The sequence below is a fragment of the Epinephelus moara genome, chromosome 5, assembly GCF_006386435.1.
Source record: "Epinephelus moara isolate mb chromosome 5, YSFRI_EMoa_1.0, whole genome shotgun sequence".
NCBI lineage: Eukaryota > Metazoa > Chordata > Actinopteri > Perciformes > Serranidae > Epinephelus > Epinephelus moara.
Genome location: NC_065510.1, coordinates 41,527,863 through 41,555,713, shown reverse-complemented (window position 1 = coordinate 41,555,713; position 27,851 = coordinate 41,527,863). Strand labels below are relative to the sequence as shown.

At 41.8% G+C, this 27,851-nt stretch overlaps 1 protein-coding gene across 2 annotated transcripts in view; it reads right to left on the bottom strand.

The window, feature by feature from the left end:
* Positions 1-2,373: 2,373 nt before the first annotated feature.
* Positions 2,374-27,851, bottom strand: part of LOC126390383 (glycine receptor subunit beta-like) — a 46,253-nt gene continuing 20,775 nt past the window's right edge. Inside the window, exons 4-11 of one of the 2 annotated variants that reach the window (XM_050044662.1) lie at positions 22,147-22,214; positions 20,624-20,850; positions 18,282-18,364; positions 16,548-16,685; positions 13,082-13,234; positions 12,137-12,285; positions 10,777-10,935; positions 2,374-3,174 (exon numbers count right to left, since the gene is read on the bottom strand). In XM_050044662.1, coding sequence (XP_049900619.1) covers positions 2,878-3,174; positions 10,777-10,935; positions 12,137-12,285; positions 13,082-13,234; positions 16,548-16,685; positions 18,282-18,364; positions 20,624-20,850; positions 22,147-22,214 — 1,274 coding nt within the window. In that variant the 3' untranslated portion in view covers positions 2,374-2,877. The remainder of the gene's footprint in view (positions 3,175-10,776; positions 10,936-12,136; positions 12,286-13,081; positions 13,235-16,547; positions 16,686-18,281; positions 18,365-20,623; positions 20,851-22,146; positions 22,215-27,851) is intronic. The other variant, XM_050044663.1, reaches the window with a different exon arrangement.

Below are 27,851 nucleotides of genomic sequence, written 5' to 3'. Positions count from 1 at the left end.
AGCTTTAAGCAAAAATACAAAAACCAAAGTTTAAAAATACTCCATAACAAGTAAAAGTCCTGAATTAGCAGTTCATCAAAGTGGACCCAATTTTCGATACTTTGTATACCACTGGGTAGATTAATAGCACAGTACATCATATCATATAGGCATATCATGTTTTTTTCCTGAGAAAAGTGACACACACGCAATAGAAGTTTTAAGCAGCATTAAAGTTACAGTTGGTAACTTTTATGAAATTAGCTTTGTATCATATTTGCTGAAACTGTCACTATATTCTGAAAGAAGTACATGAGACAGTCAGTCTGTGATAAAAAACAAACAAACAAAAATCATGTCCCTCCTCTTCTACTTCTTCTGCTGCCTCTACTAGCATTTGCTAAGTTGGTCCAGCTGGTGGGCAGTGCTTGGCACTCCCTTTAACTGTATCCAACATGGCAGCAGTGTCACAAACTTTCTCATTTTATTGCTAAACAGTACACTGACATATTCTAGTTTCTGAAAACATTTGAGGTGAGAAATAGAAAATGTAGTAACAGAATCTTGATTCATATTTGATCAGTGCTGCCTAGGTTGACAGTTTGACAGAGGTCCCATGACTGACATGACTGACAACTGCGTTAGAGACTCCTCGGCTCTGACTGGTTGTTTTCGTCCATGTACGGCAAGGCTATGAGAAATGCTACAAGGCAATAGAGTAGGCAGACGAGTATGAATTTTTTCTCGAGTTATCTGTCTCATTTGGTGTTGTGTGGATATAGTGAGACCTTTAGCAAATTTGAAAACAAATATTTTGTATAAGAGTTACCAACTGTAGCTTTAAATGTAAATACATAACAATTTGTATATCAAACACTCACTGCATGTTACATCAAATTTGTGAAGAAAACTTTGTTTTTCTGGCATGCCTCCACTGTGAACGAAGAATTGACAAAGGCAAACATTCTTTATGAATTGAAGTCATTGCCAACCAAGCTTAACAACAGCTAAACTGCATCAAAACATCTGTGCAGAAACTGTCACACAACTGGTGCAGTATAATTCAAGTCTAATTTATCCAGTCGTATGCTCAGTACTTCACAAATATGCATTTTCACAAGAATGTTTCACAGTCTCTTCAGGATGTTGCTCTTGCAAAAATTAATATAAATTCAGCCAGTCCCCATGTATTCTGTGCAACCTTGCAATTTTGTCCAGTCACTGCAACTTTACCACAAAGTTAATTATTTAAAATGGGTAAAATCTCATTTCACTGTAAAGCTGCGCTCAGCATATTGATTCACTCAGCCCCTCCTTACCCCTCTCTCACTCTGTTTATTACGAGACCACTGCTGCTGGAGTGTGAGCTCTGTGCCTGGGAAAAAGTCACACACACATAGTGAAATGGCTATTTGTTAGAGTCACAAGGCTAAGGTTACCAAACATTTATTAATGGGTTTCATGACAGAGTCAAGCTGTTTTTCTGTTTTTTTTTTCTGTGTGAGATTGCTGGGACCATTTAATGGCTTGGTGTTGGATGTTAGCTGCTGCTGCTGTGTTAGCTCATGCTAACCGGGCAGAGAGACCAGCTCACAGAGGCTGTCCTTCACCACTGCTTCAAAAAGCAGCATTAGCTGATCATCGGTGATCAGCTGTCAGTGCAATCCCTTTTTTTTTTTTTTTTTTTTTTTTTTTTAAAAGCAGTGAAATCAGGCATTTTGGGCTGCTGGAGGGAATGGTAGGTTACCCATTAGGAAGTGGGTATAGTATTTATTCCAGAGGTGCTTTGGCGAAAGGTGGGTATACTGTAAACAGCCACAAAAGAGGTGGGTATACCCTGTGTATGCCCTCCACTATACCACTGGTAACACACCCTGAGTGTACCCAGGTACACTACTCTGCCGTGTATGAGACTGTTAGTACTGACATGTTTTAAATCATAACACTTCAGCAAAACATGCATGTAGTGTTATGTGTAAACATACCTGCATACCTGTCCTCTTCGCTCCTGGTCTGTCTTCTCCGTGGGCTTCAAAACCCCATGGGCAAATCTGTTATTTAGTAAAAGTGGATGTTGTTAAGCTGTCACTGCTATTGAGACTGGACAATGGAGAGGTGTATTTCATCCTTCAGCACAGGTTCCATCCACCAGATTCATTTCAACAAGAAAAACTTTTGGATTTGACCAAAAAACTTTGGATTTGTAAAAACAACTTTAGGTTTGCAAGCAGCGGTTTCAGATTTAATATTTTTAATCAGAAATTTATTTTACTTGCAATAAAATAGGTTCTGTAGTTTAAGTGTATTAAAAGGCACTCCAATTAAAATGTTGTGATGATGAAATAACAAAGACGTGTTTGTTTTTGTAATTATTTATTTAATTATTTTACAATATATTTATTCATTTATACTTTGTATATTCTTATTTTCTAATGCCATATTTAGTTATTATTTGCCAATTTGGAGTTCTATAACTTTGAATAAAGTGTAACCAGTAATCCTACCCTCAGTGAAAAGCATGTATTACTAATGCACAGCGTAGGTGTATTGATGTCACCACAGCAGGGTTTAGTTTACATGAAACACAATGTCCTGTATCAGACTGAGACACACATGCAGTGCCTACTTAATGCCTGGATTTAAAGGGGACTCAAACCAGCGGCCTCAAGGTTTTGTAGTTCTGGTGATTTGCAGTAACTCTCAGGGACCACAGAGGTCTCTGCAGCTCTGCAAACATGGCTCTGAAATGTTGCGATTCTTGCTTTTAACAGTATATAGTTCAGCATATGAATTTGCTATGTCATTTGTAAGTTCAATGCAGTGTCAATGTGGTATCCTGTAGTCTCAACTACAGGATACAAACCACTTTCTTTTCATTCTGTTCTCCTCTTCTCCCCCTCACAGATAGACAGACCAGTAAACCACATTGAAGAAAAGGAAGGAGAAGGGGAAGAGGGCTCTTGCATAGAGGTCAATGCGTTTGGCAGCAGCAGGTATGACGGGTTTGGGTGGTGGGGGTTTCTTGTTGGCTTTGTTCTGGGATTTGAGGACCCCAGACACTTCAACTGGTTTTCCATAACAGTCAAAGTTGGAAAGTTCAAAGTCTCGAGGTAAAGATCCCACGATGCTGAAGTCATTGGAGCGAAGGTCCGACTTGGAGGTACAAACTTTCTTACAGCGAGTTTCTACCACCTGCTAAAAGACAAAAATTCACTGAATAAAAATAAAATTACACTTGAACACATCACAAAGACTATAGCCAACAGCCCACCAGCATGTATGTTCTGTGCCTGCATGAGATGAAATAACTGTCCATACCAGCAGGCAGTGGTAGTCTGTATTCGTCATTCAAAAAGGAAACCAGAAGACCAACAGAACGGATTCAAGACGCTTTAACCAGTTAGCTCATTACAGAATGATATTTACCATGTGCTAGTGAACAATAATGCAAACACTTACGAACAATTTCTGCAACAAGTTTGTTTTGATCTAACACCCTCTTGACTTTAGTTGTTTGTTTGCTTTTCTCACTTTTGTCTCTATTCTTGTGCGCTGAGCTGAACAGCCAATCAGAATGATTTCTCTCCCTGACAGGCTCTGCCATCCCTGATGCTGATTCCACATCCCACAGCTTGGGAAAAAAGCTAGCCAACACGTGCCAATGTTGCAGGACACACCACATAAAACTACAGTGATAGACACTCACTGACGGCCCAACATTGACCAATGGCAGACCAATCAGCTTGGTGTGTCGGGGCGCTTACGGCTTTCTAGTCTGCGATCCCCCAGGGGAACATGCTGGGACCATTGTTCTTTTATTATATACTAATGTTAAACAATTTCTGCTTTAGCGACATCTTTGTTTATAAGGATATAAGTGAGACTCAGTACTGGCAAAGTCAGTGCATTTCATGAGCAGGGCTTCTGTGACATTACCCAGCCGTGGAGTTGGGGTCATCACTCCTCAGCAAATTTCAGCAACCAAATTCACAGTTTTAAAGCATTAAGTCAATAATCATGGTCAATAATCAATATGTATACTTGAGCAGCATACTCTCAGACCTCCACATCATAGCCTAAATGAGCCTCACTTTCTTAATTCCAACCTGTTTGTATGTTAACTTGCTGAATTCTGTTTGGTAGATTATAGTGCTTTTCAATAATTTCTGTTTGACAGTTTCTATTGGATGAAATGGATTCCTCAGCTGGTACATGCTGTTCTCTATGGACTATGTCACATAGGAACTTCCCTGCTCCTGGGCCCTCTGCTGGGTTGGATAGGAGCCCCTCCTCCCTTGGGTCAGAGGAGGAGATAGACATTCTTGGCCTTGGGCCCTTAGAGAGATGGGTTGGCCTCAGAGGGGCAGCAGGTGCCTGTAGAGGAGAATAACCAGCCGTCACCTCTCCTTCAGGAAATTATTGGCTGGGCTGCTTTGGCTCTGGGGCTTGACCTGCCAGCTGGTCAGGGTCCTGCCCCTTACCGTTTCGATGATGAAACAGGGGGGTGACCCACACAGTTCCTTGTGCTTCTCCTTTCTGATTTCGAGGAGGTGGTCAGGAGTCGGTTTACAACACCAACAGCAGGGCTGGCTCTGTCGTCGTATGTCTGCGGTTGACAATCGGGGGAGGATAGGCTGTGGGCCATTGCCTCCCATGGATCAGGCTTTGGCTGCCTTGGTGGCAAACTGCCCGATTAGAAACTGCAAGGTAATGGATAGCTTGTTGGGAAAAATGCATGGAGAACATGGCAGACCAGACACAGCTGGCACACATGGGTGCCATACTGTGCCTGTACCAGCGCCATCTGGCTGGCCAGCTGGAGGAGTGTAGTGTGGATCTAATAGTCAGACTACAACATATCTCCTTACTTCCAAAGCTCATGAGAGAGCACGATGAAACTGCTGGCAGTGCTATGGCAAGTTTTTGGGTGGCCAGGTGCCATCTCTGGCTGTCACAGTCCATGCTGCAGCCAGAGGATAGGGTGTGTCTGCTCAAACTGCCTTTTGAGGCATCTGCCTTGTTTGGGCTTGATGCATCCATGATGATTCAGCAGGGCCAAGAAGCCCCTCGCTATGCTAAGGAGGTGTCCTGATGCAACATCACCCCCAGCCTTCCCTTGCCCTCAGACGGCATGAGAGGCTCTGGGGGCAGACCCCTGGGTTGTTTCAACAATGACCCAGGGGTATCATTTACAGTTCCGAAGCACTCTTCCTCTGACAAAGGTGGCTGCATTTTCCATTATTGCAGACCACCAGTACAGGGAGGTCCTGCGCCCGGAAATCTACACTCTCATAGTGAAGTCAGCTATCAGGGAAGTGAAGAAAGAAGATCAGCAGGCAGGGTTTTATTCTCGCTATTTTCTTGTTCTGAAGTGGGACAGGACACTCAGGCCTGTATTAGACCTGAGGTGGCTGAACAAGTTCCTCGGGCCTCTGAAGTGCAAAATGTTGACTGTGTCCAGGGTCAAGCAGGCTGTCTGGGTAGGTGACTGGTGTGCAACCATTGGATGCCTATTTTCAAATCCCAATCTGGGAGGGGCACAGGAGGTTTCTCTGTGTCCCTCCCCGACATCTCACTGGCAGCCCACACCTTCACCAGGTGCATGGATGCGGTCTTGGAGCCCGCGGTGGCCTGTTGGATCACATTCAGGGTCTGGGGCTGCGCATCAACGAGAATAAGTGCAGTCTCCAGTCTGCACAGGCCACCCAGTTTCTAGGCATGTGGCTGGATGCCAGAGCTGGATTGGTGATGCTGTCACAGGAGAGGCAGGTTTCAATCAGGATCTGCCTCTCTCATTTTCGGCTGGGTGCCAGGGCCACATGGCGGCTGTGTCTCCGCCTCTTGGGTCTTATGGCAGCCTCGGTACAAGTGGTGCCATTGTCGCTTCTGCACATGAGTCCAGAGGCATCTCTTCAGCCTGGGGCTCTGTCCACAGAGACAGCTGCAGGCGGAAGAGCTCATCACCGTGCAGCTTTGTGCGGACCTCAGGTGGTGGCAGGACCCAGCCAACATCTCGAGGGGGAGTATGCGTGGTCCAGTACTGTGTTGCCAGGTGCTCTCTACGGATGCATCCCTGTAGGCGTGGGGCGCACTCCATGAGGGCAGGGGCACCAGTGGGGTCAGGAGTTCCCACTGGAAGGGCCAGCATATCAATGCTCCAGAATTGAGAGTCATTCACCTGGCCCTCCAGCATTTTCTCCCGAGCCTGCAAGGCTGTCACGTGCTGGTAAGACCCAACAGCACAGTGGCAGCAGCATATGTCAACAGGCAAGGGGGCCTGGGCTCCCCAAACCTCTGCAGAATAGCACACAGGCTGTGGACCTGGGCATGGACACAATTCCTGTCCGTCAGGGCCATCCACGTGCCTAGATTGGTGAACCAGGGGGTGGACCTACTCTCCAGGGGAGGCCCAAGTCCAGGGGACTGGAGGCTGCACCCGGAAGTGGTCAGGGAGATCTGGCACTGCTTCGGCAGAGCAGTGGCAGAGCAGTGGCCGACCTGTTCTCAACCAGAGACAATGCCCATTGCCCACTGTTGTTTTCCATGGGGTGGGACTCTACCCCCCTGGGCGTCGATGCCATGGCACATCAGTGGCCTCAAGGCCTGCTGTATGCATTTCCCCCGTTCACTCTCCTCCCAAATCTGCTGCAGAGAGTTCAGAAGGAGGACGTTCAGCTGATCCTAGTGGCCCTGAACTGGCCCCAAATGACATGGTTCTTGGAGGTGGGCCTCTCCTGGCCGAGAGGCCATGGGAGCTCCCCGTCCGATAAGTCAGGCCTAGGGGGCCCTGCTCCATCCCTTTCCACAGGGGCTCAAACTTTGGGCCTGGCCCCTGAGAGAGCCGGTCTGCTAGGCTTGGGACTTGCGCTGTCAGTGATTCAGACCAGTGCTCGGGCACTGTTTACGAGGGCTGCATATTCTCACCGCTGGTAGCTCTTTGCATCATGATGCACAACTAACCGGATCAATGCACTGACATGTGCAGCCCCAGAGGTGCTCCAGTACCTGCAGAGGCTGCTTGAGGCGGGAAAATCACCTTCAACCCTTAGAGGCATGGTGGCAGCTATCAAGGCTGCTCATACAGGGGAGTCTAGGCTTGCAGATGGTGACTGCAGCCTCATCTCTCAGTTACTGAAGGGTGCGCAGAGGCTTGCACCGCGCACCAGGAGGCTGGCCATTCCACCGTGGGACCTGGGTCAGGTGTTAGCTGCCCTGCAGCAGGAACCTTTCGAGCCTCTAGAGTCAGTCAGCATTAAATGGTTTTTCTCCTGGCAGTGACATCAGCCAAAAGAGCGGGGGAACTGCACGCTCTGTTAGTGGATGTCTGTTGTCATTTCTTGCACGATGACGCTGGTGTTATATTGCGTCCAAACCCTGCATTCCTGCCAAAAGTACTCAGAGACTTTCATTTGATTCAGTCGGTGGAATTGCGACCCTACAACCCCTCCAAGGAGGGTAGTGAGGGCCAAAAAGACTCAAATCTCTGTCCTGTTAGAGCCCTGAAGGTCTATGTCCAGCGCACTGCAGTGTTTAGAAAGACAGACCAACTCTTTGTCTGCTGTAGGGCCCAGCGCCAGGGCCAGCCAGTGTCAAAGGCTAAGCTGTCTCATTGGGTTGTGGAGACAATTCGGCAGGCTTCAGAGGGGCTGGCATACCAGTACCAGTGGGTGTGCGGGCACACTCAAGATGAGGTGTAGCTACCTCGCGGGCCTTGTGGACCTCTCGGAGGTCCGTGCAGCTGCTACATGGTCAAATCCATGGTCAAGTCCATCCACATTTGTCAGATTTTACTGCCTGAATGTGGCCACTGGCACCTCCTTTGCAGAGTGTGTACTGAGTGCCACCAGACAATAGGCCATGTTCTTCCATGCCCCTGAGCTGGGGCCTTAGCCAGTCAGGGTGATGTCGTATATTATTGTCAGTGGCCTGGCAGCATGCTGGCCAACTGAACGGTTTTCCTGCACCCAACCCCTGCGCCCTTATGGTTGTGTCTGGTGTCTAGGCATCAGTACAGTGGCACACAGTGTTTGGCGGGTTCACAGACCGTTGAATGCACAAGATGTTGTACATTTGTTTATAGTTCATTAGAGTTTTTTTCATATATACATGACTATTGGGTATTTTCTGTTGTTAATGTACCTGGTGGTGGGGACTTCTCATTTGATTACCGGGGGGGCGCTTATGGACCTGCATCTGCTCTGTCTCCTGGGGCCCCACGTGGTGTGTCTTAAAGGATTAAAAAAGGGAAAAACGCCAGCACTCTCAAAATTTTTAACTGTTTTTGGCCGTGCACCTTGCGAGTTTATTTAGTTTTTGAGAGTGCTTGCTTTTTCCTACGTGATTTTGTGTCTTAAAGGGTTTGTGGGGAGATAATCTCGATACGATAGAGAACGTTCTTTTATAGTGTAACCTTGGTTCTCTGAGTGAGATCACCTCCCCAGGCTCAAGGCAGCTCGGTACCCATTCCAATCAATGTTAATCAGTGGGTGCATGTGCAAGGTGGGGCTTTTATAGCCAGGTGCATGCCGGCCACGTAAAGTGGTGTGTCTTAAAGATTATTAATTTTCCATGTCAATTACCCCAGATGGGGATAATTCCCATAGTTATGATTTAAATATTGGATGGGGAGATAATCTCCTCACTCAGAGAACCAAGGTTACAATGTAACTGAACATTAAAGCTGCATGAACACAAACATTAATGTCTTTGGTAATACATATAATTTATTATTGATTATTTTTCACTGACTGCTCAGCATGCTTCCTGTTGTCATTTATCCTTTGTTGTATTCTTCCTGCATACTGTTAGTTCACTTCTTTTGCATACTTTTTTCTCTCTACTTTTTTCTCTGTCATTGCTTTCTCCTAAAGTTGAGGGGAGGTTTGTTTGTATAAGCCTGTGGCTTCTTGACCTCTCCTGACACATTTCACACAGTTCCATCAAATACCGTAAATCACTTAAAACCTCTGACTTTGCATATAACTCCCTCAGGATTAGACTGATCCCACCCTGTCCGCCAGCGCAGCACAGGTGCACCAAGGGTGCCTGGCCACCAAATTACCATTTAGCACTTGGTAGGGTGCGCATGACTGCAATCTGGCCACGCTGCGAAGTTCATTAAAATAGGGCCTCCAATGTTTTCTTGAGAGATGAAACAAACAACACTTTATGCAGAGACAGAAATAGCTGCTGTTGTCATACTTTACTATTACAATACTACATTGCATAAAATCCCACAAACTAAGTGGCAGGCAGCTCGTACTTATTTGTATGTTTACGAATCTGTTTTCTTTTCAGATTTCAGCAGCAGCTGAGCTTGTTACAGGTTTAAATATCCCCAGTCATATGGATACATTTTTTTATCTTGCTGTAATACCCCCCTGCTGAAAGTACAGTCTTGCACACATGCATGTGTATTTGTATATTGTATATTCATGAGCATATCATACATTTATATAAGAGTTGTCAGTTATAGATGTTTTTCTGCCTCAGTAACAGTTCCTGCTGGGGCACTAGTTTAGTGCCATCTTGTTCCTTAAAACTCAAAATCAATTGTTTCACGATAATCAAAATAAGCTTGTAAGGGTTTATATATACATATACATATACATTTATTATATATGTATATGCATATATATAATATATATTTAATGTGTAATTTTCTCTGATCATAACAATACCATCCTCAGGGATGAAGGTAATGCTTACTGCAAACAATGTAAGTGACAGAAATACAACCTCAATTCCAAAAAGTTGGGACACTGTATTAAATGTAAAAACAAAGAAACAAACGAAAGTAAAGAAACAAGATATTTGATGTTCAAACTTTTTAGTTTTTTGTAAATATACACTTATTCTGAAGTTGATGCTTGCAACATGTTCAAGGTGAGACAGGCACAACAAAATACTGGGAAAGTTGCGGAATGCTCAGAAAACACCAGTTTGTAAAATCCCACAGGTTAAGTCAAAGCCATGCATCATGAACATCCAGACTGCAGACTTCACTGGGCCTGAGCTCATCTGAGATTAACTGACACAAAGTGGAAAAGTGTGCTGTGGTCTGATGAGTCCATCATGGACGTCGTGTCCTCTGGACTAAAGAAGAAAAGGACCATCTATTGTTACCAGCTCAAAGTTCAAAGCCAGCATCTCTGATGGTATGGGGGTGTGTTAGTGCCCATGGCATCATGGGTAACTTGCACATCTGTGAAGGCACCATGAATGCTGAAAGGTACATACAGGTTTTGGAGCAACATATGCTGCCATCCAGGTGACATCTTTGTCAGGGATGTCCCTGCTTATTCCAGCAAAACAATGAGACACATTCTGCATGTGTCACAACAGTGTGGCTTTGTAGTAAAATAGTGCAGGTACAAGACTGACCTGTCTGCAGTCCAGACCTGTCTCCTATTGAAAATGTGTGGCCCATTGCAAAGTGCAAAATCAGACGACGGAGACCCAGCACTGTTAGGCTGCTAAAGTCGTACATAAAGCAAGAATAGGAAAGACTTTAATTTTCAGAACTTGAGCAATTAGTGTTCTCAATTCCCAAACGCTTACTAAGTGTTGTTAAAAGAAAAGGTGATGTCACACAGTGGTAAACATGTCCCTCCCACGTTTATCAGTTTGAACATTAAATATGGTCTTTGGACTGCATTAAATTTAATATAGATCAAACAGAATTTGTAAATCAGTGCATTCTGTTTTGATAAAGTTTTACACAGTGTCCCAACTTTTTTGGAATTGGGATTGTTTATTCATGCATGCTGCTGGTCCATTTGCCTGGGTTGTGTTTACCTGCAGAGTGTTGACATGTATGGGCGTTCCACCAGTCCCATTCACTGTGTTGTTAGTTTTATTTGAAGTCTTTTTTCCCTCTTTCTCTTGCAAAGCTTTCTCTTTCGTTGCCATTTTGGCTTTCTCTTCCTCAATCAGTTTGGGACTGTTGAGTATCACCTACAGAGAAAGAGAGAAAGAGAGACAGACAGAGGGGCAGAGAGGGATTTGAAGAGGGATAGAGAGAATGCATGAGAACAGATTAGTGGATTTTGTGGGCACACCTTGCCTACAGAGATACTAATAGCATTTGAAAGTTCAGGACACTTGATGTCCAAAGTTTTTCCCCACTCTCAGTGTTTGTCCTGTCAAGTTATATGTGTGCAGGCAGCAACATGAGTGGTGTAAGAATTTACAACAAAGTTTGAGACTTATCTTCGTCACTCTAGGCTAGGTGCACAATTACAAGTATTATGAAAACTGTTGTTCATTTGGTTGGCAAAGTTGCCCATCACCCCATCAGTACACACACAATAAAAGGGCAATAATAGTAATAAACTTGCTCTATATGTTCTTTGCACTGTAGTTGTTTCTGTGACTGATATTTTATATCTAATTTCAACAACCAGTCTAGACCTCATAATGCTAAGTAAGGTCAAAGATGACTTTGCCTCCAGTGGCGGTTCTAGCCTAAATGCCCACCTCCCTGAAAAAGGTCAAGTTAATTTTATCTTATTTTCGATATAGCGGCAGATCACAACAGAAGTCATTTAAGGTTACCTTTCCTATAGAACAGGTCTATACCATGTCCTTTTATTAAACAAACTAAATAACCAAATGTTATTTATCTTATTTACACCACAGCATGTCATTTCTGTCTCTACGTGGTCGCGCCTTTACAAATCTCCTCTGCTCTCTGTATCGCACACAGTGGAGGTCTGCCCCAGTGCATGCACACACACACACACACAAACACACACACAGACAAGGGCCGCATTTTCCTGACCGAACCCAACCTGAGTCCAACGCAGTTTGTTACCTGACATAGTTATTGTTATGGACAGTGTGTAACACGCTGCTCGCACAGCAGCGCAGCACGGCACTGTACACACACTCAATTGGAGCAGAGCCTGTGTTGCGTTCAGGCATTGTCACGTAAACAACACATGTGGGGGGGTCACATGTCATGACAAAGTGCTGCCCTGGGCAAACGCCCATTCGGCCCATATCAGGATTCGCTACTGTTTGCCCCATTGCTGGTGTATCATAATGTTGGTTCCTCCATCTTCCATAATCCCAGACTCTCAGGCTACAGAGGGTGTAACACAGTGATGGGTATGGAGATGACTGTAGATTTGTGAGATGATGTGTAAGAACTGACCTGTACCACAGCATATTCCACAAGCGATGAAAACCCAAAAAGTAGACAGGCAATGAGCCAGATATCGATGGCTTTTACATATGAAACCTTCGGTAGCTCTGAGGCCAATAACATACTCTCACTGGACAGAGAAAGCACTGATAAAATACCTGGAGACACACAGATGTTAACACATTAATGTTACAACGTGATTATTTCCAGATTAATAACATTTGTGTCAACTTAAATGCAGAGAAACAGAGACAAAAATGTAATAATGATGTGTTTAGTATGATGATTTAAACATGTGACTTTCAATCAACTAGATTGTGGGATGTCAGGGAAGGGTGGTATAATGAATGTATGTATCAAGGGACTAAAAGCACCACAGGATAACTAATGAGGACAGAACTGAGAAAATCAATAATAAATAAATAATATTATTAAGATCATATATCAACACATGATGTCTGTCCTGAATACATAATATTACATTCATGTAGCAAAACTACTTACAGAATGTGCTTTAACCCCCAGGAGAACTTTTGTTTTTATGGCAGATGATGTGCTGTTCTTCTCTCATACACACACACTGTGTGTATGTATGTGTGTGTGTGTGTGTGTGTGTGCGTGCATGTACGTGTACGTGTACGTGTGCATGTGCATATGTGCACTCAAATCAAAATCAAGTATATTGTTGTATAAAAGTTTTGCCAGGATCATAGTCAAAATGTGTTGGAGGTCTATCCAATGTGAGGCCTATCCAGTGAATATCAGCCTAATATCAGCTTAACTCAATTGGAATAAGAAAAATAGCGAGTATAAGAGCAAGCTAAATGCTGCTGTGTTTGGTGCTCCAACCTGTCAGTGTTGTAGGATGTACATAACTTATGTAAATATTTGAATACTGCATACTTGAATGTAAACTGAAATGCAGCATGTAAAATGTGTATTTGTGACACTCACCCAATGGTACCCTTGCAGCTGAGGCATCAGGGTTGATCCAGAATGATAACCAGGACAGAACAACAATCAATAGAGTTGGAGCATAAACTCCCATCAAGTAGAAACCAACCTGCCGACGCAATGTAAAAATCACTTCAACGCAGGTGTAGTATCCTGGAAACAGAGAGAGGAGTCAAGCAAACAGCTATCGTGTATTTTATATTTAGGGGTTCAAACGTTTGTTTTGTGCTGATTTATTCACATTATTAATTTTCTTTCTAAATGTTTTTGCAAATTCCCCTAAGATGATACATCGTAGACACATTTTATACCAGTGACTGGAAGTTGTGTGCAAATGCTGCTGAACAAAAGTGTACCCAATCGGCCTGTAGGGGGCAATATAATAAAGGCCCAAACATGCAATTTTGGAAAGGCCACACTTCTCACAATGTAAGTCACACTGACCTGTAACTGGACACACAAGTCCAGCTCAATGCGCTCTACAAAAGTCCAACTACATTTTCCACCATTTTTGAATATTAACACATTAATACATTTTTGAAATCTTCTCCTAGACCATAGGTCTAATTTGCACGAAACTTTCTGTTGGTCATCATTTGACCAAGTTTATCAAAAGTTATCAAAAGCTTGTTGATATCTTACTGTATTTTGAAAATATTGACCCTTAAAAGGGTCTACAACCATTACACCAGTCATCACAAAACTAACTACTGTCCACATGAGTACCTGAAACACACAAATTGTCAAAAAATGGTCATGGCATGACACAAATCAAACTATAAATCAAAAATGTTTTGTCCAATCATTATGAAACTCAAAATGTATATTTTACAACAATGTTGAACCATGTGGGGGCACCACAAGTTCCAAACAAGTGCAGGCAGAACCTGGTGCAAAATTTGGCCTTAATCAATGACAAGTTTGTTCAAACATTATAACACTCATTAGATATTTTTAAATAAACTGTCCCAAATTTTTTTCACAATTGACCAGTTTTTAATGCAGGTGTCAGTAACTGTCAGAGGTCTTAATCCTTTGCATCTTTCATTTTTAACACTCCATGCTGGCTTAAACCCCAGAATCGCTTAGATGGTTCTTTCAGTCTGGTGTGGGCTCTGGTCTTTTAAAGAGATTCGTTTGTAGTAAAGTTAAAAATCGAATCATGAACAGTCAAATCAAGCTAACCCAATGTATGCAGAACAGTTTCTATTTGTGCTGTGTGATCACACAAAATTCGTACAACAGGGCATTCTTTCTATTGTGTGATTAGTAGGTGAAGCAAACTTTGGGCTCTGAGGCCTTTGGTGGATCATCCAAACTATTTGACAATGGTGCCTGTAATAGAATATTAGTATCTCCCCTTTACTACCCACTTGGCCAGTAGCAATCATCATATACCCCTTTTCCACCAAATTAGCTCTGGTTCTTGAACCAGGTCTGTCCAGGACATTTGGAACCTTGGTGCTATCTGGCAAACCAGGCCAGTTTGGATCAGGACCAATATAATCAAGGATGTGTCATCAGTGGAGGGCATTGCCCAGTGCACAACAGAAGTAAACAGTAAAAGCAAGACTGCAGATTACATTGATTACCTGCAAACATTTGCTCTGCTATTAGATATTTGTATCCAAAAACAAGCATGATTTCTTATTTAACGTCTCTATTGTTGCCTTCTCCATGCTCTCTTTCCAACCTGTAGAATATGATGCACCCAAAGATGTTGTCATTTTGCACTTAAGATCAAAGAAAACCCGTATTTTTTTATTTCAGCTGGGAACCAACGTTTAGTTTCTGAACCAATTTATTTTTGGTCGAAATGCTCAGAATGGTTCAAAATTAGGCGGGGAAGCATGTTGGTGAAAAGGGGTAATAGAGAAACTTAGAAATACTTTTTGAGTATAATGCCATTTAAAATAATCAAAGCCATATATAAACCATATTTTTGTTATTTAAATGCAGCAATATAAATACATTCAAAAAGGGCAGTTTTGCATACAACTCTAATACTGCATATAAAGTTCAATTATAATACTTGTTTGTAACATTTGTTCCACACAGTAATGTGGGTTTCAGGGCATTTATTGTCGTCCTGAGACACAGGGTTGCACAGCAAAGTACAACTTGTCCCTTTATGCTACACAAGGAAAAACAAATCATAAACAAGAAAAAAGATGCAACAAAACAAAGGTCACTGAATATCAAATGTATGTATCGGAACTGTGTTGCCATAAAATTATGTGACATTTGTTATTATGTGTGTTATAATTAACAAAGTACTTTGGACTGCATATTTTGTGGACAGTTATGTGAAATTTGGCACAGTGGTAGAGGGTCATGGGAGGATGCGAATGAAGCAATATTACATCAATTGGCCAAAGGGGGGCGCTATAGCAACCGATTGAAATTGCAAACTTTGAATGGGCATATCTCATGCCCCGTATGTCGTAGAGACATGAAACTTTGCGCAGAGATGCCTCTCCTCATGAGGAACAAATTTGCCTCAAGAACTGGTTATATAGATTTTCCGCCATTTTGAATTTTTTGAAAAACACTTAAAATTGATCTCTTCCTAGGAAGTTTGACCAGTCTGCATGAAACTTGGTGAACATAATCTAGGGACCAATATCTAAAGTTCCCTCTTGACAAAAGTTGGAAAACTTACTAAAACTGAGCTTCTATAAGGCAATGAATATTGCGGAGGGCGTGGCTCATCACATAAAGGTCTATAACATCTCAAGGGTTTCACTGATCACCACGAAACTTTGTAGGCATATGACCACACATAATCTGAGGGGACCCCTCCATTATTGACCCAATCAAACACAATGGGGGCGCTAGAGAGCTAATGTCTTATCTAGGCCTAACCGCTATATCGATTTTTACTAAACTTGGTAGATATGTAGAACAGGATGCCTCAAGGTGACTGGAGGAATTTAACTCTATTTGGCAACTGGGTGGCGCTATAACAACAGAAATATGCTTAAAAATGGCTAAAATGCGACCGATCGCTGTGGCTCCCGCTGTGGCCGAATGTTTTTCTTTTTTTCTGCCCCTGCTTAGCTGCGTGGGTTGGTTCAGCGGGTTGTTGTGGCTTTTCTATTTCTTTTAGGTTATCTCCACAACACCACACCTCGCATGCTCCACACATCCACATGTACACTACTGATCACAGTGACTAACACACCCCATACCTGCATTATGTTTATTTACGTTGCTTTACTTAAATAAACATACTTTTGTATTTAAGTTTGCGCTGTGTCTCTCCGTTTTTGTCACTGCCCTTGAGCCGGGTTATGACAGGTATGACATAATCACGGAAACTGTCAGTTTGTCATTCTGTCTGTCCCACGTTTTTCTACTCACTGACGTGGTCAGTCTATGTGAAACTGCACATAGGCATTGAGGATTGGCATAGGTAGAAGGTGACAAAGCTACCAATGGGTATGGACTAGTAATGTATACTTACCTGTTCCTTGGTAGTACTTTGTGCAGTTTCCATATACTATGTCCTCTTGTTTGATGTCAAACTGAGGGAGAGCAATCTCATCCATCTGAACAGGGTCAGACTGCCACATGAACACAAGATCACTGGTGGTATAGCCAACTAAAACATAAAAATGAAAATGAATAATCTATATTTTGAGCATCCATAGCTTTGTCACACCAAGCATGAATTTCAAAACCCACATTATTTGTTCATGATATGCTAAGATTTTAAAATTTATTTCTAAACACTGTTTTTCCCTTCTCCCAGTTTTTTCAACTTTTTCCTCATTGCATATGGCGACAGACTTTGTAAGATATGTCTGTCTTTAACCACTCCAACTTTCACTCCTCCACTATTTACCTTTTGCAAAAATGATGATTTCATGGTTCATGATATTTGTAATACAGTATATGGGAAAACCAGTCATGTACAACTAACTAAGGCCTGATGGATCATTCCCTGCTGAACTATGCCATCAGAGGATGTTGTATTTTCAGGATATGCTTTCCATTAAATCTTGCATACAACAGTAAACTATTTTAATAACAATCTTAAGTCAAATATATTTACTTCATATCCTACTCAAATTGTTTATTATTTTGGAGAAAAAAATATGTTTAATAATAAGTTTAGCAGTTTGGGCCTGACTTTGGACTTGCCTGTCTTTGCTTGGGACTTGACTTGGCACTTGACTTGGCACTTGTCAGTCTTGACTTAGGACTTGACTTGGGACTTGCCCGTCTTTGCTTGGGAATTGACTTAGGTTGTTGTGTAGTTTTTGATAATTTCAAACATGGCAGCTGGGTCACAAACTTTCACATTTTACAGCTAAACAGTACACTAAAATATGTTTCTGAAAACATCTGAGGTGAGAAATAGGCAATGCAGTAACATAATCTTGATTCATATTTGATCAGTGCTGCCTTTGACAGTTTGACAGCAGTTAATAAGCAGTGGTTGACAAAACTGACAGCTATGTTAGAGATTTGTCTCATAATACCTTGTGGATGTAGTGACAGTTTCAGTTTTAGTAAATATTACAAAAAGTTGTTGTTGTTTTTTTTCATAAAATTCACCAGCTGTAGCTTTAAGCCCTGTAATGTGAATGTTGCCTATGACACCATGGTCAGATTAACCTGCTTGGAGGCCCTGGTGGGAAAATGAGCTGTTTCTGAAGTTACTGTTAATGGACATTGGATAAGAGCCACATTCAGGTAATTTCACAATTCCATCTCTGTTACTATGCTCACACACTGCTGCCCTTGAGAGTCCCCCCTTCGCTTACACACTTTGCAGCATTCATGCAGAGCACAGAGTGCCCTGCAGCAGCACAGTGGCAGTATGAATTGAGTGACTACTGTAACCCCTACATACTGTCCTATTATTTAGATGAATGTACTGTTAATGAAACAAAATCCCATTTGCAGAGAAACACCAACGTGCTGGTGATTTATTAGAGGATGACTGTAAGAAGCTACCACCTTTCCTCTCTGACAGTAGAGCTGACTTGACTTACATCAGATGTCTGTTTCTGCCTGGCTTTAAGTAATCAAATGTACTTATCCTGGTTTTTAGAATGTTAACATTTGACTTCAATACACGTCAAAAGCTGTTTTACTGCCTGTAATTATCCAACATTGTGTGTGTGTATGTCTGTGTTTATGTGTGAATGTGTGTGTGTGTGTGTGTGTGTGTGTGTGCATGCATACTCACAGCTCTCCAGCTGCATCTTACACTTCTGTGTGTCCATTGGGAAGAGTGTAAGATCCAAGGGACAAGACAGCGTCACTGACAGCCTACACACACACACACACACACACACAGGTTCACTAAGAGAAAGACAAAACCTCAACTTTAAAGGTCCAGTGTGTAGGATTTAGGGATATATTTGCAGAAATGGAATATAATATAATTTGCATTTTTTCTTTAGTGTATAATCACCTGAAAATAACAAATGTGTTTTCGTTACCTCAGAATGAGCCATTCATATCTACATAAGGAGGGGTCCTTGTCTACAGAGATCACCATGTTTCAATCCAATTCAATTCAAACCACTTTATTCATCCCCGGGGGGCAATTAATGTTGCACTGCCATGTTTCTACAGTAGCCCAGAATGGACAAACCAAACACTGGCTCTAGAGGGACATTCAAGTTTTCACATTTGTGTCGGCCCCCATAGTTACACCTTGTCCTAAATGGATGGGATATGAATGAGCATCAGCGACTAAATCAGTTTTACTGCATTGTTTTCTGTTGGACTGTCCTAACTGCCAGTGAGCGACGCTACATGACGCCACGCAATGGGACATGCCACTTTGAGCTGAACTGTTGTCATACGCCCCATTCCATCTTTATTCTGTTGCTCACACTGAAAGCGCTTCAGTGGACATGGAACAGCTGATTCACAAGGTCTTAATGAGGAATTACCTACAGGTTACCTCATTTCACTACAAAAACCTAAATATGTTGGCATCTGGCTGGAGGGAGATCACCAGGAAGATCAACTTTACTGGTGAGAATTGTGTGGGATGCTAGCAAGCTAGCTTGTTTTACAAAGTGGACATGGTGCAATGATACAACAATGAGTACAAATAATAAGGAAACACACATTTACCTGCCTTTTCAGTGGTTACTGAGCACACAGCTGCGAGGTAAGTGGTTTGTTTACATGATGTGATGGAGTTCCACGTTTAACGGATCTGCCTTGAATGGAAAGCTTCCGATGTAATGCGATGCGGCACAACTGTCTGATGCTCATATACAGTTAGGACACAGTGTACGAAGCCCCTTGGTGACGAGGAGCATCAGAAAAACACAGATTTTTTTTTAATGTGAAACTGCTTTATTCAGTGTTTTTATGGGTGTAAATCACCTGATCTGTTTGTTTTGGCTAGATGCTACTAAATTTCCTTAAATCTTACACACTGTTCCTATAAAAGACACAGCTTATTTATTGTATTCTAAATATCTCACTTGTTTACTTTGATTAGAATCTTTCTATACTGTCTTCCAGTTTGGAACTGCCAGGGCCGTCTAGATCCTCAGAAAGACCCGAAGATCAATTAAAATAACATTTTGTGAAAAGGAGAATATTATTATTTTACATGTATTTAATTCTTCAAATCATTCACTGTAAAGTCTATATGTTTTTTTGTAGGAGCACAGCCATACTGAGAGGCTCTGTGGAGCTTCATTTAGGTGCTTTGAGCTCAATGCTATGACATGACTACAGTGACCATTCTTTCATCCCCATGTTAAGCAGGTAAAATGTTCCCCATCTCCGGTTAGCACGTCATTTTGCAGGTATTTGGTCATACGCTAAAGTCACGGACAACTTGACATTTTTGGCTTGATGACTGCACTTGATCAGGGGTGTTCAAACATTTTTGAGGAGCCAGATTAGACAAGATGAAAATAATTTGGGGCCAGCTGCTTCTCGCATCATATGGATTATTAAAAAAAGAATCACATGCAAATGAGATAATCACAACTTTTTCATATTTCAGTGAAAATGTATTGAACTTTCCACTGCTCCTGAAAGCTGTTGTCCTTGCTGTCAACTTATGCTTCTTTGCTGTGGTCATGTCTACTATCTAATAGAAATGTCTGCTGTTAGGTAATCATTTGTTTGCTTATTTATCATCTGTTTATTAAAACACATTAGTTCTGCCTGCATAGTTCCTACTTGGTCATGTGTACAACCTGTATGATAGTCCTGCCATCATGGGGTGAATGGAAAGAAAGGTAAAGTGATCCTGCATCATTGAACAATATGTGTGGTGGGCACATATAGTATATTTTGAACAACAAGCCGTTGGCCATTGAAAATGACTGGCCCTCTGGTGGGACTTTCGACAAGTCTGCACTGGATGAAAAGTTAAGAGAATGTGTGTGTGTTAAATTTCATGGCAAACCCACAAACCAACACTGACACGTTGTAATAACTAGAAGGAAGTGTTGGACTGTAAAAGAAGCAGCTCTGTCACTGGGAATGAAGTAGGTCATGGCTCCTGGAGGTTGACAAAAAAAAACAATAATAATAATGTGTTTATACCTCATACTAATCAAGACATCTCCGTTCCTGAAGATGAAGAGCAGAATGTTGTCCTGTGTGACATCATGGAAGTTAGCGTTTTTCTCATTGGCAAAGAAAAGGTCTGGTTTCCACAAACACTGGAACATGTTGGGGTCAATAGTTAGTGCGTCACTCTTAAAGTCAGTGGGAAGTCGTAGGCGAGGGTCATTCCATCTCTGACGAAGAAATATGTTCACTCTATAGTCCTGTAGAGAGAGAGAAACACTGCATTTATAACTGCGCAACACATTTGCACTCCTAACTCGTCACATACCAACACCTGGTCAGTGGCCCTACACATCAAACTATGATGCTCTAGGTGCCCGTCCAGAGTCAGTTTTGGACACTCAGGGATGGCAGGTTAATTTATGCTCAATACATGCATTGAGTCTTTTCACTTCCGTTTTCACATGAAATGTACAGCTTTTGCTTGTTAAATGCAAAAAGTTTTTTTTTTTCAAAATAAACTTAGACGTTGGTAAAATACTTTGCTTTCTTAGGATTAGGCAACAAAGTACATGGTTAGGTTTAGAAAAAATGGTTCGGCTTAAAATAAGTATATTTGTTACTATTGTAATGTAACATCAGGTGATATTCGTGACGTCACATACTTCATCAGCATAGTACTGTATGCTACACACACTAGCACACTACGGTGCAAATAAAATAACTCGAATGACACTTGGTTTCACAGGGGACACAAACAGTCTCCACCTCCCCTCCTGCCAGCCATAAGCAGCTTTTCTTGCTCTTTGTACTATGGTAACTGCTCAGTGCGTCAGAAAATGTCACCCAGAGCACCTATTACCACTGCTAAAGGGTGCATTGGTACCAGACACAGAGGACCGCTGACTTAGCATCAGTATTAGACGAGTTGGGAGTGGGACTGGATTGAACTGTCACCATGTCTACTACCGCTCCGGCTAGTACTTCTGCTGCTGCTCCTACTACTGGTAGAGCCACTGCTATTTTCAGTGCTTGTGCTATTACTATACTGCTAATAATACTAATTATAATATTACCATGACGTTATTTTGACCAGTATAAATGGATCTGTTCACCCAAATTACAAAAACACATTTTTATACAAAACATAGTGGTATCCAGTTGTAACTGCACTATCCAGAGAGCAATTCATAATTTTAAACTAAATATCATTTAAAAATAATAACATTGAAGGTCCAGTGTGTAGGATTTACTGACATCTATTGGCAGCAATGTATATAATATTCATAACTATGTTATGTTATGTACATACAGAGCAGGCCCTCATCAATGTAGTCTGCCATGTTGTTTTACTGTAGCCCAGAATGGACAAACCAAATACTGGCTCTACACAGGCCCATTTGTGTTTTGGCAACAGTCTGTTTCCAATGCACTTGGCGCACGAGAGAAGTTTCAGTTCAAGATGCCACTAAATCCTACTCATTCAACCTTTAAGTGTGTTTGTGGTGTGTGTGTGTGTGTGTGTGTGTGTGTGTGTGTGTGTGTGTGTGTGTCACCATAGTGGTCTCCTGAATGGATCCAAAGCTGTTGATGAAGATGTTCACTCTGGACTCAACTGGGATACCTGAAACACATAAACACAAAAGACAAACTTAAAGCAATATGGCACCAGACTGTTCTTCTCCATATAAAACACAATGATTTCTTCTGCTCAGATGCTGATGGTGTACAGTGTATTTGAGGTAAAACACCCTCTCAACAAGGAAATTCCACATGAACTCACTGTACAGCGGTAGAAATTAAAAGTGCTTCACTTTTCCAGGGCGGAGCTGCCAGGGGAGAAACATACTCTATCCTCCAGCCTCATAAAATCCAACATGCAATTCTCTTGTCTGCCACCTGGAGTTGCAAAGGTGCTACCTCATCACTCCACTACCATCTGTATGCAGTCAGCAGTCTGAAAGCAAGGCAAGCAAATGAGGACTGAGGATACACAAGGGCAGCCTTCAAAAGTCTTCAGTCAGCCGACACGCCCCTCCGATTTGATATCAGTTATTGATTGGATGCGCTGCAGCTGATCAGACTGATAGATCAGCTGATAGATCACAACATTGCAGGAGTTTCATACTGGAGTGAAGACAGGTTAGAGATTGAACTCCCAAGTTTTATATCTTATTTGTTTCCTGATTCACCATCTAGTTAAAAATCTGAACAACAAAAGAACCGAAAACAACTTTCTTCATATATTAGAAAAATTTCTTCATGATCTGTTTTTTCCTCAATTTCTCCTTTTATTGTGGAAACAGTTAAAGTCAGAGAGAGTGTGTCTGTCTGTCAGCAAGAAACACTTTTTAGTTAACATAATTTCCCTTCAGTCACATGTGAGGTTTTTAAGTCCTGAGCTTCAGGTGTGATGAGTTACAGAGTTTCATTTTTTTCCTTAAACATTTAGCCTTATAACTAATTTCCAGAGTTCAAAAGACACAATAATCATATATTGGGTAATTAAATAAGGAATTTGCAATTAGCAAATCAATTAATAGTCTACAGATGACTGAATAAATCATACATTTTATACAAAACGCATGTTATCAATGTACAGCTGTTAAACAGAGAGAAAATACTGTTGCTCTAGCTGTGATAACTGTGTGCCTCTGTTAGTATTAGTACAGTGTACATGTGACACAAACTCCATTAAAAGTCTCTCACAGCTGTTAGAGACGACTGAAGGCTGATCCAGCTGTGATCAGCTGCTGCTGTCATCAGAAACAAGTGTCGCTCCACTTTACGCTTCAGAGGAAAAAACGTCTCATTTCTCTTAAAACACATTTCCCTGATCCCTCTCTCCTTGTATAGTTTCCTTGCATCTCCGGTGGGATTTTTAGGGATCCTTGGTTTCCAAAAGGAAAAGAGGCAAGTGAGGGAAACATAGATGCATTTTAAGAGACTTGGGATGCACCCAGTCCCTGTGATCATTCATTTTAAAAGTGGACTTCATTAGACAATATCGTGGTCGCAAAATATAGACTCAGGGAAACTAAAAATGCACCACTCAGTTTTTGGATAATAGCATCCAACTATTTATTACTTTAATAATTGAAATACTTTGTTTAATAAATAAATTAAAAAAAACACAGTAGGCTTAAATATGCATCCTAAATATCAAAATCACATGCAGTATGTCTCAAACCGCATACTCCTGTACTAAACACTTAATATTCTGAGTGCACAAGTATGCTAAGTGCACTCACACTGCATAGTACGGGAAAATGCAGTGTACTACTGGCGCACTCAAAATGGTCCAAAAGTTGAGTGTGAAATGATGGACACTCTCACCCTCAAGGGTCGCCATCTTTGTGATGAAGTGGAAGCTTCGTCACAAACTTCTCAACTATGGAAATGGCAGCTGGGGACAACAAGGAGCCTGAGCTGGCTACAGTAAACACTGCTACGTCGTACAGATGAAAGTTATACGTGTTTTTTGCAACAAGTACTAATGAAGCTCAGCGTAGGTTCAATCAGGAAGACTTTCCTCTGCTCATTCATTCACAATTCTCCCTCTCCCACTCCCACTGCTTCCTCCAATCAGCTGCCTCTGGGCGTTCACTCTTCTAGCCGTCCTATCGTAATTAGCCACGACCTCCATCAGCCAATCAGGTCGACACTACGAGATTTTAAATCTGTTCTCTCCTCTGCTGCTTTCAGCTGTCATTCTAGGCAGAATAGCCGCCCCTCCTCCATCCCATTCACCTCCAGCCGTCGTATCCAAGGTCAAAGACAAGCCTGAAGACTCATACCTCTACTCACCCTGATCATCAGCACCCATCCATCTAATCCTCATCTCTTCTTCACTTCCTCTACCACCACCAGCGTCCAGATTGGCTACGGATCCATCACCCTCCTTATAGCTCACCATCTCGAAGGGGTCTAATCGCCAAAGACTTTTCACATTTTCATTCTCATGTGCACTTGTCATTAAAAATTTTCTTTCCAAAACTAAACACGAGTCTCTCCTGACTGAAATACTGTTGTTGAACAGAAGCCGTCAGTAATGACTGTTGGGTCTGTAATGATTTGGTACTGCAAGCAATAACATGAGTGCTAATGTTAGCTTGCTGGCTAATGTTAGCATTTGGTAGCTAGCTAACTTGCTCCGAGCTAGGGCAGCACATTTTTATCAGCATTTATGTTGTGGTGTAAGTTTGGTTTATGTGTCGGTGGAGTTAGTGGTCAAATGTTGGCAATAATGCTCCACCATCCATTTGGGATTTGCAATTTAAAAAGAAGATGAAGACGAAGAAGAGGCTGTTTTAAAAAAGCCATTGTCACTTCCGTTAAGTGCAGAATGGCAGTGCACAATCTGAGACAAAAATACCCTGTTGAAATAAGTGCACCATGCAAGTAGTACCTAGTGTATGGAGTGTACTACACTGAAGTGTACAAACAGAAGTATGCGATTTGAGACAGTCATGGATTATATGGCCTCCAATGGCAGTGGGAACAGCTTTGATACATCTTCTAATTAACGACATAATTTACAGTAGAATAAACAGTGGTGTACTTTTAAAATCGCTGAGTGTAAAACAGTCAAAGACCTGGGTCTGATAACATCCCTGGCTGTGTATTGAAAATATGTAGGCCTACCAACCAGCTAACTAATGCCATCACTGATATTTTTTACCATGTAACTGTCATAGGAGTGTTTCCACCTACTTCCAGACAGCTACCATTGTCCCTGTACCTAAAAAGCAGTGCAGTGTGTAATCTAAACAATAGCCGCCTTGTGGCATTCACACCGTTTTGATGATGTGCTTTTAGAAATTTAGATTCTCCAGCACACTGAAAACAACTCTGAGCTGGCCTGAACCCTCACCAGTTTGCAAAGCCAAAAGATCCACAGAGGATGCCGTCTTCATTGCCCTCTACTCAGCCCTCACACATCTTAAAAGTCACCTATATCAGAATGGAGTTTATTGATTTCAGCTCAGCATTCGATACAATCCTCCCCATTAAAACTAATTGGCAATTGTAGCACCCTGGGCTTGACTACCACACTCTGCAACTGGATATTAGACTTCCTCTCAAACAGAGCCCAGGCAGTTCCTGATTTGCTTTAATTTGTTTTACACTGCTGGTACATTACAGCTAATAGAAAACTGATGTAGGGCATCCTCAATTTCCCACAGATGAATTTGTTTAACTGTGTGACTTAAACCGGACTTTCATTGTGAGATGTAAAAAGTGACTTCCCTGAACGAACTCAGTTACCCAGAAGTCCTCAGGTTTTCACACCTGCGTATTAAACTCTGCCCATGGACCCAATTTCCAATTACCACTGGTCAGTGTGACCTATGACACTGTGACGTCACCAGGTCAATAAAATGAGCAGCTCACTTCCCTCCCCCCTTATTCCTCACCTCTCTGCTGCTGTAGGAGCAGCAGCAGCTGGCTGACCTGATGTGGCCTGCTCACAGAGAAGACATACACAGAACCCTTTTCCTAACATCAAATGATGCAAGAACCTGCCTGAAGATTTCAGGTTAGCTAAGTAAGCACCATTATCCAAGAGTAAACAAGTTCAGCACTAGCAGCTTACCACAATTCTTCCCAGCTGGGCTCATTTACACCGAACGAAAGCACTGGGTAACAAGCAGCATGCTAAAGCAACTGTCCATAACCTGTTGATGTAACTAGCCTAGCACAACACACATTATGGTATCGCTGTAGCAGAGAGAGGGCTATTAGTAATGTTTGCTGGAGGAATCTGCAAGAACATACTGACATTATTTTTCATTTTCCTTTTTAGTCTATTTTAACAGTGTTTAACAAGTGTATAATCTTTCAAGTGCCAAGGCAAAACTATGGAACCCCATTGGGGACATTATTAAAATGATAATGTCACCTTGAAAATGAATATGTAACTCCACAGTAGCAGTATACTTTTTCACAGAAGTAAAAGTTACTTGAATTAAAGTGAAAATGCAATAATCCAATTTGCATTTTCATTGTCACACACTTGTCTTGTTACCATATTAAAATTAAAATTGAAAAGCTCTTTGGCATTTAATTGTCATAGTCTTACCCTGCTGCACAGTAGGCAATATTCAAATGATAACTCACATTTAAAAGTTAAAATGAATCATAAACATTGTGACGTGATTTTCCAGTAGGCAAAATGAAAATGTAATTTTATTACAATCTGACAATATCAATGGCATGTGACATTTCATTTTCAAATACTTTACCTTCTATGCTGTGGACAATATTCAAATGCAGTAAGTAAAACAGTGCCCCCAGTGAAAAAACATTTAAATGTCACCATGCTGTTTTGGTGTATGGAAGTACAGGGGTTTTGTGTGTGTGTGTGTGTGTGTGTGTGTGTGTATGAGAGAGAGAGAGAGAGAGAGAGAGAGAGAGAGAGGGGTGAAGGACATCTGGTTGTAGCTTGAAGCTTCCCAGAGCAAATCAACCGCACACACTCCTCATGTTCCCTCTATTCTCATTCTGTTTCCTCTTCTGCCTTAAATCTTCTCTCCATCTCTCTACCTTTATCTCATCATCTCGTCTTCTTATTTTTAAATGTCTACTGTTGAATATTTGCTTTCTTTTGTTTTATACAACCAACAGGCGGGAGCACTGACATGAATTGCAATGGACTCTATAATTAATCAGTAAGAAAAATTATATTACCAAGTTCATTATTAAATAGAAAATGCAGTGAATGTTTTTTGTTTGTATATATTTTTGTTGGAATTTCACTTTTGCTGAATCTAGGGTGATATTTTTCTCTTGCGTCCATGTCCTGCACCTGTGTCAGTACTGGATGTTCAATGCTTTGCAAAAGAACAAATATTTAGTGGTTTTTAAAAGGTCTTTAAGCCCAGACACACCAAACCAACTTCAGAAAACTAGTAGTGATGAAAGCCGCCTGCTGCATCGCCTCACGTCTCCTGAGTCTCAGCCAAAAAGTTGCACATGAGCACATCGCAGAGACTACAGCCATTGCCAACCAGCACGTACGTTCTGCCTTGCATGAGAGGAAATAACTTTCCACACTGGCAGACGGCAGTATTTGCCAATAAAAGAGGGAAACCAGAAGACTGTCTTGATGCAAGTTAGCCAGTTAGCACATTAACAACACAATCGCAGTATATTGTATTCCTAGCAAAGCGCGTGCCCACAAAACGCTATACAGGCTTTCTGCCATCTGACTGGTAAATCCAAAACCAGGATGGAAATGTATTTTTACAAGTTAACTGCT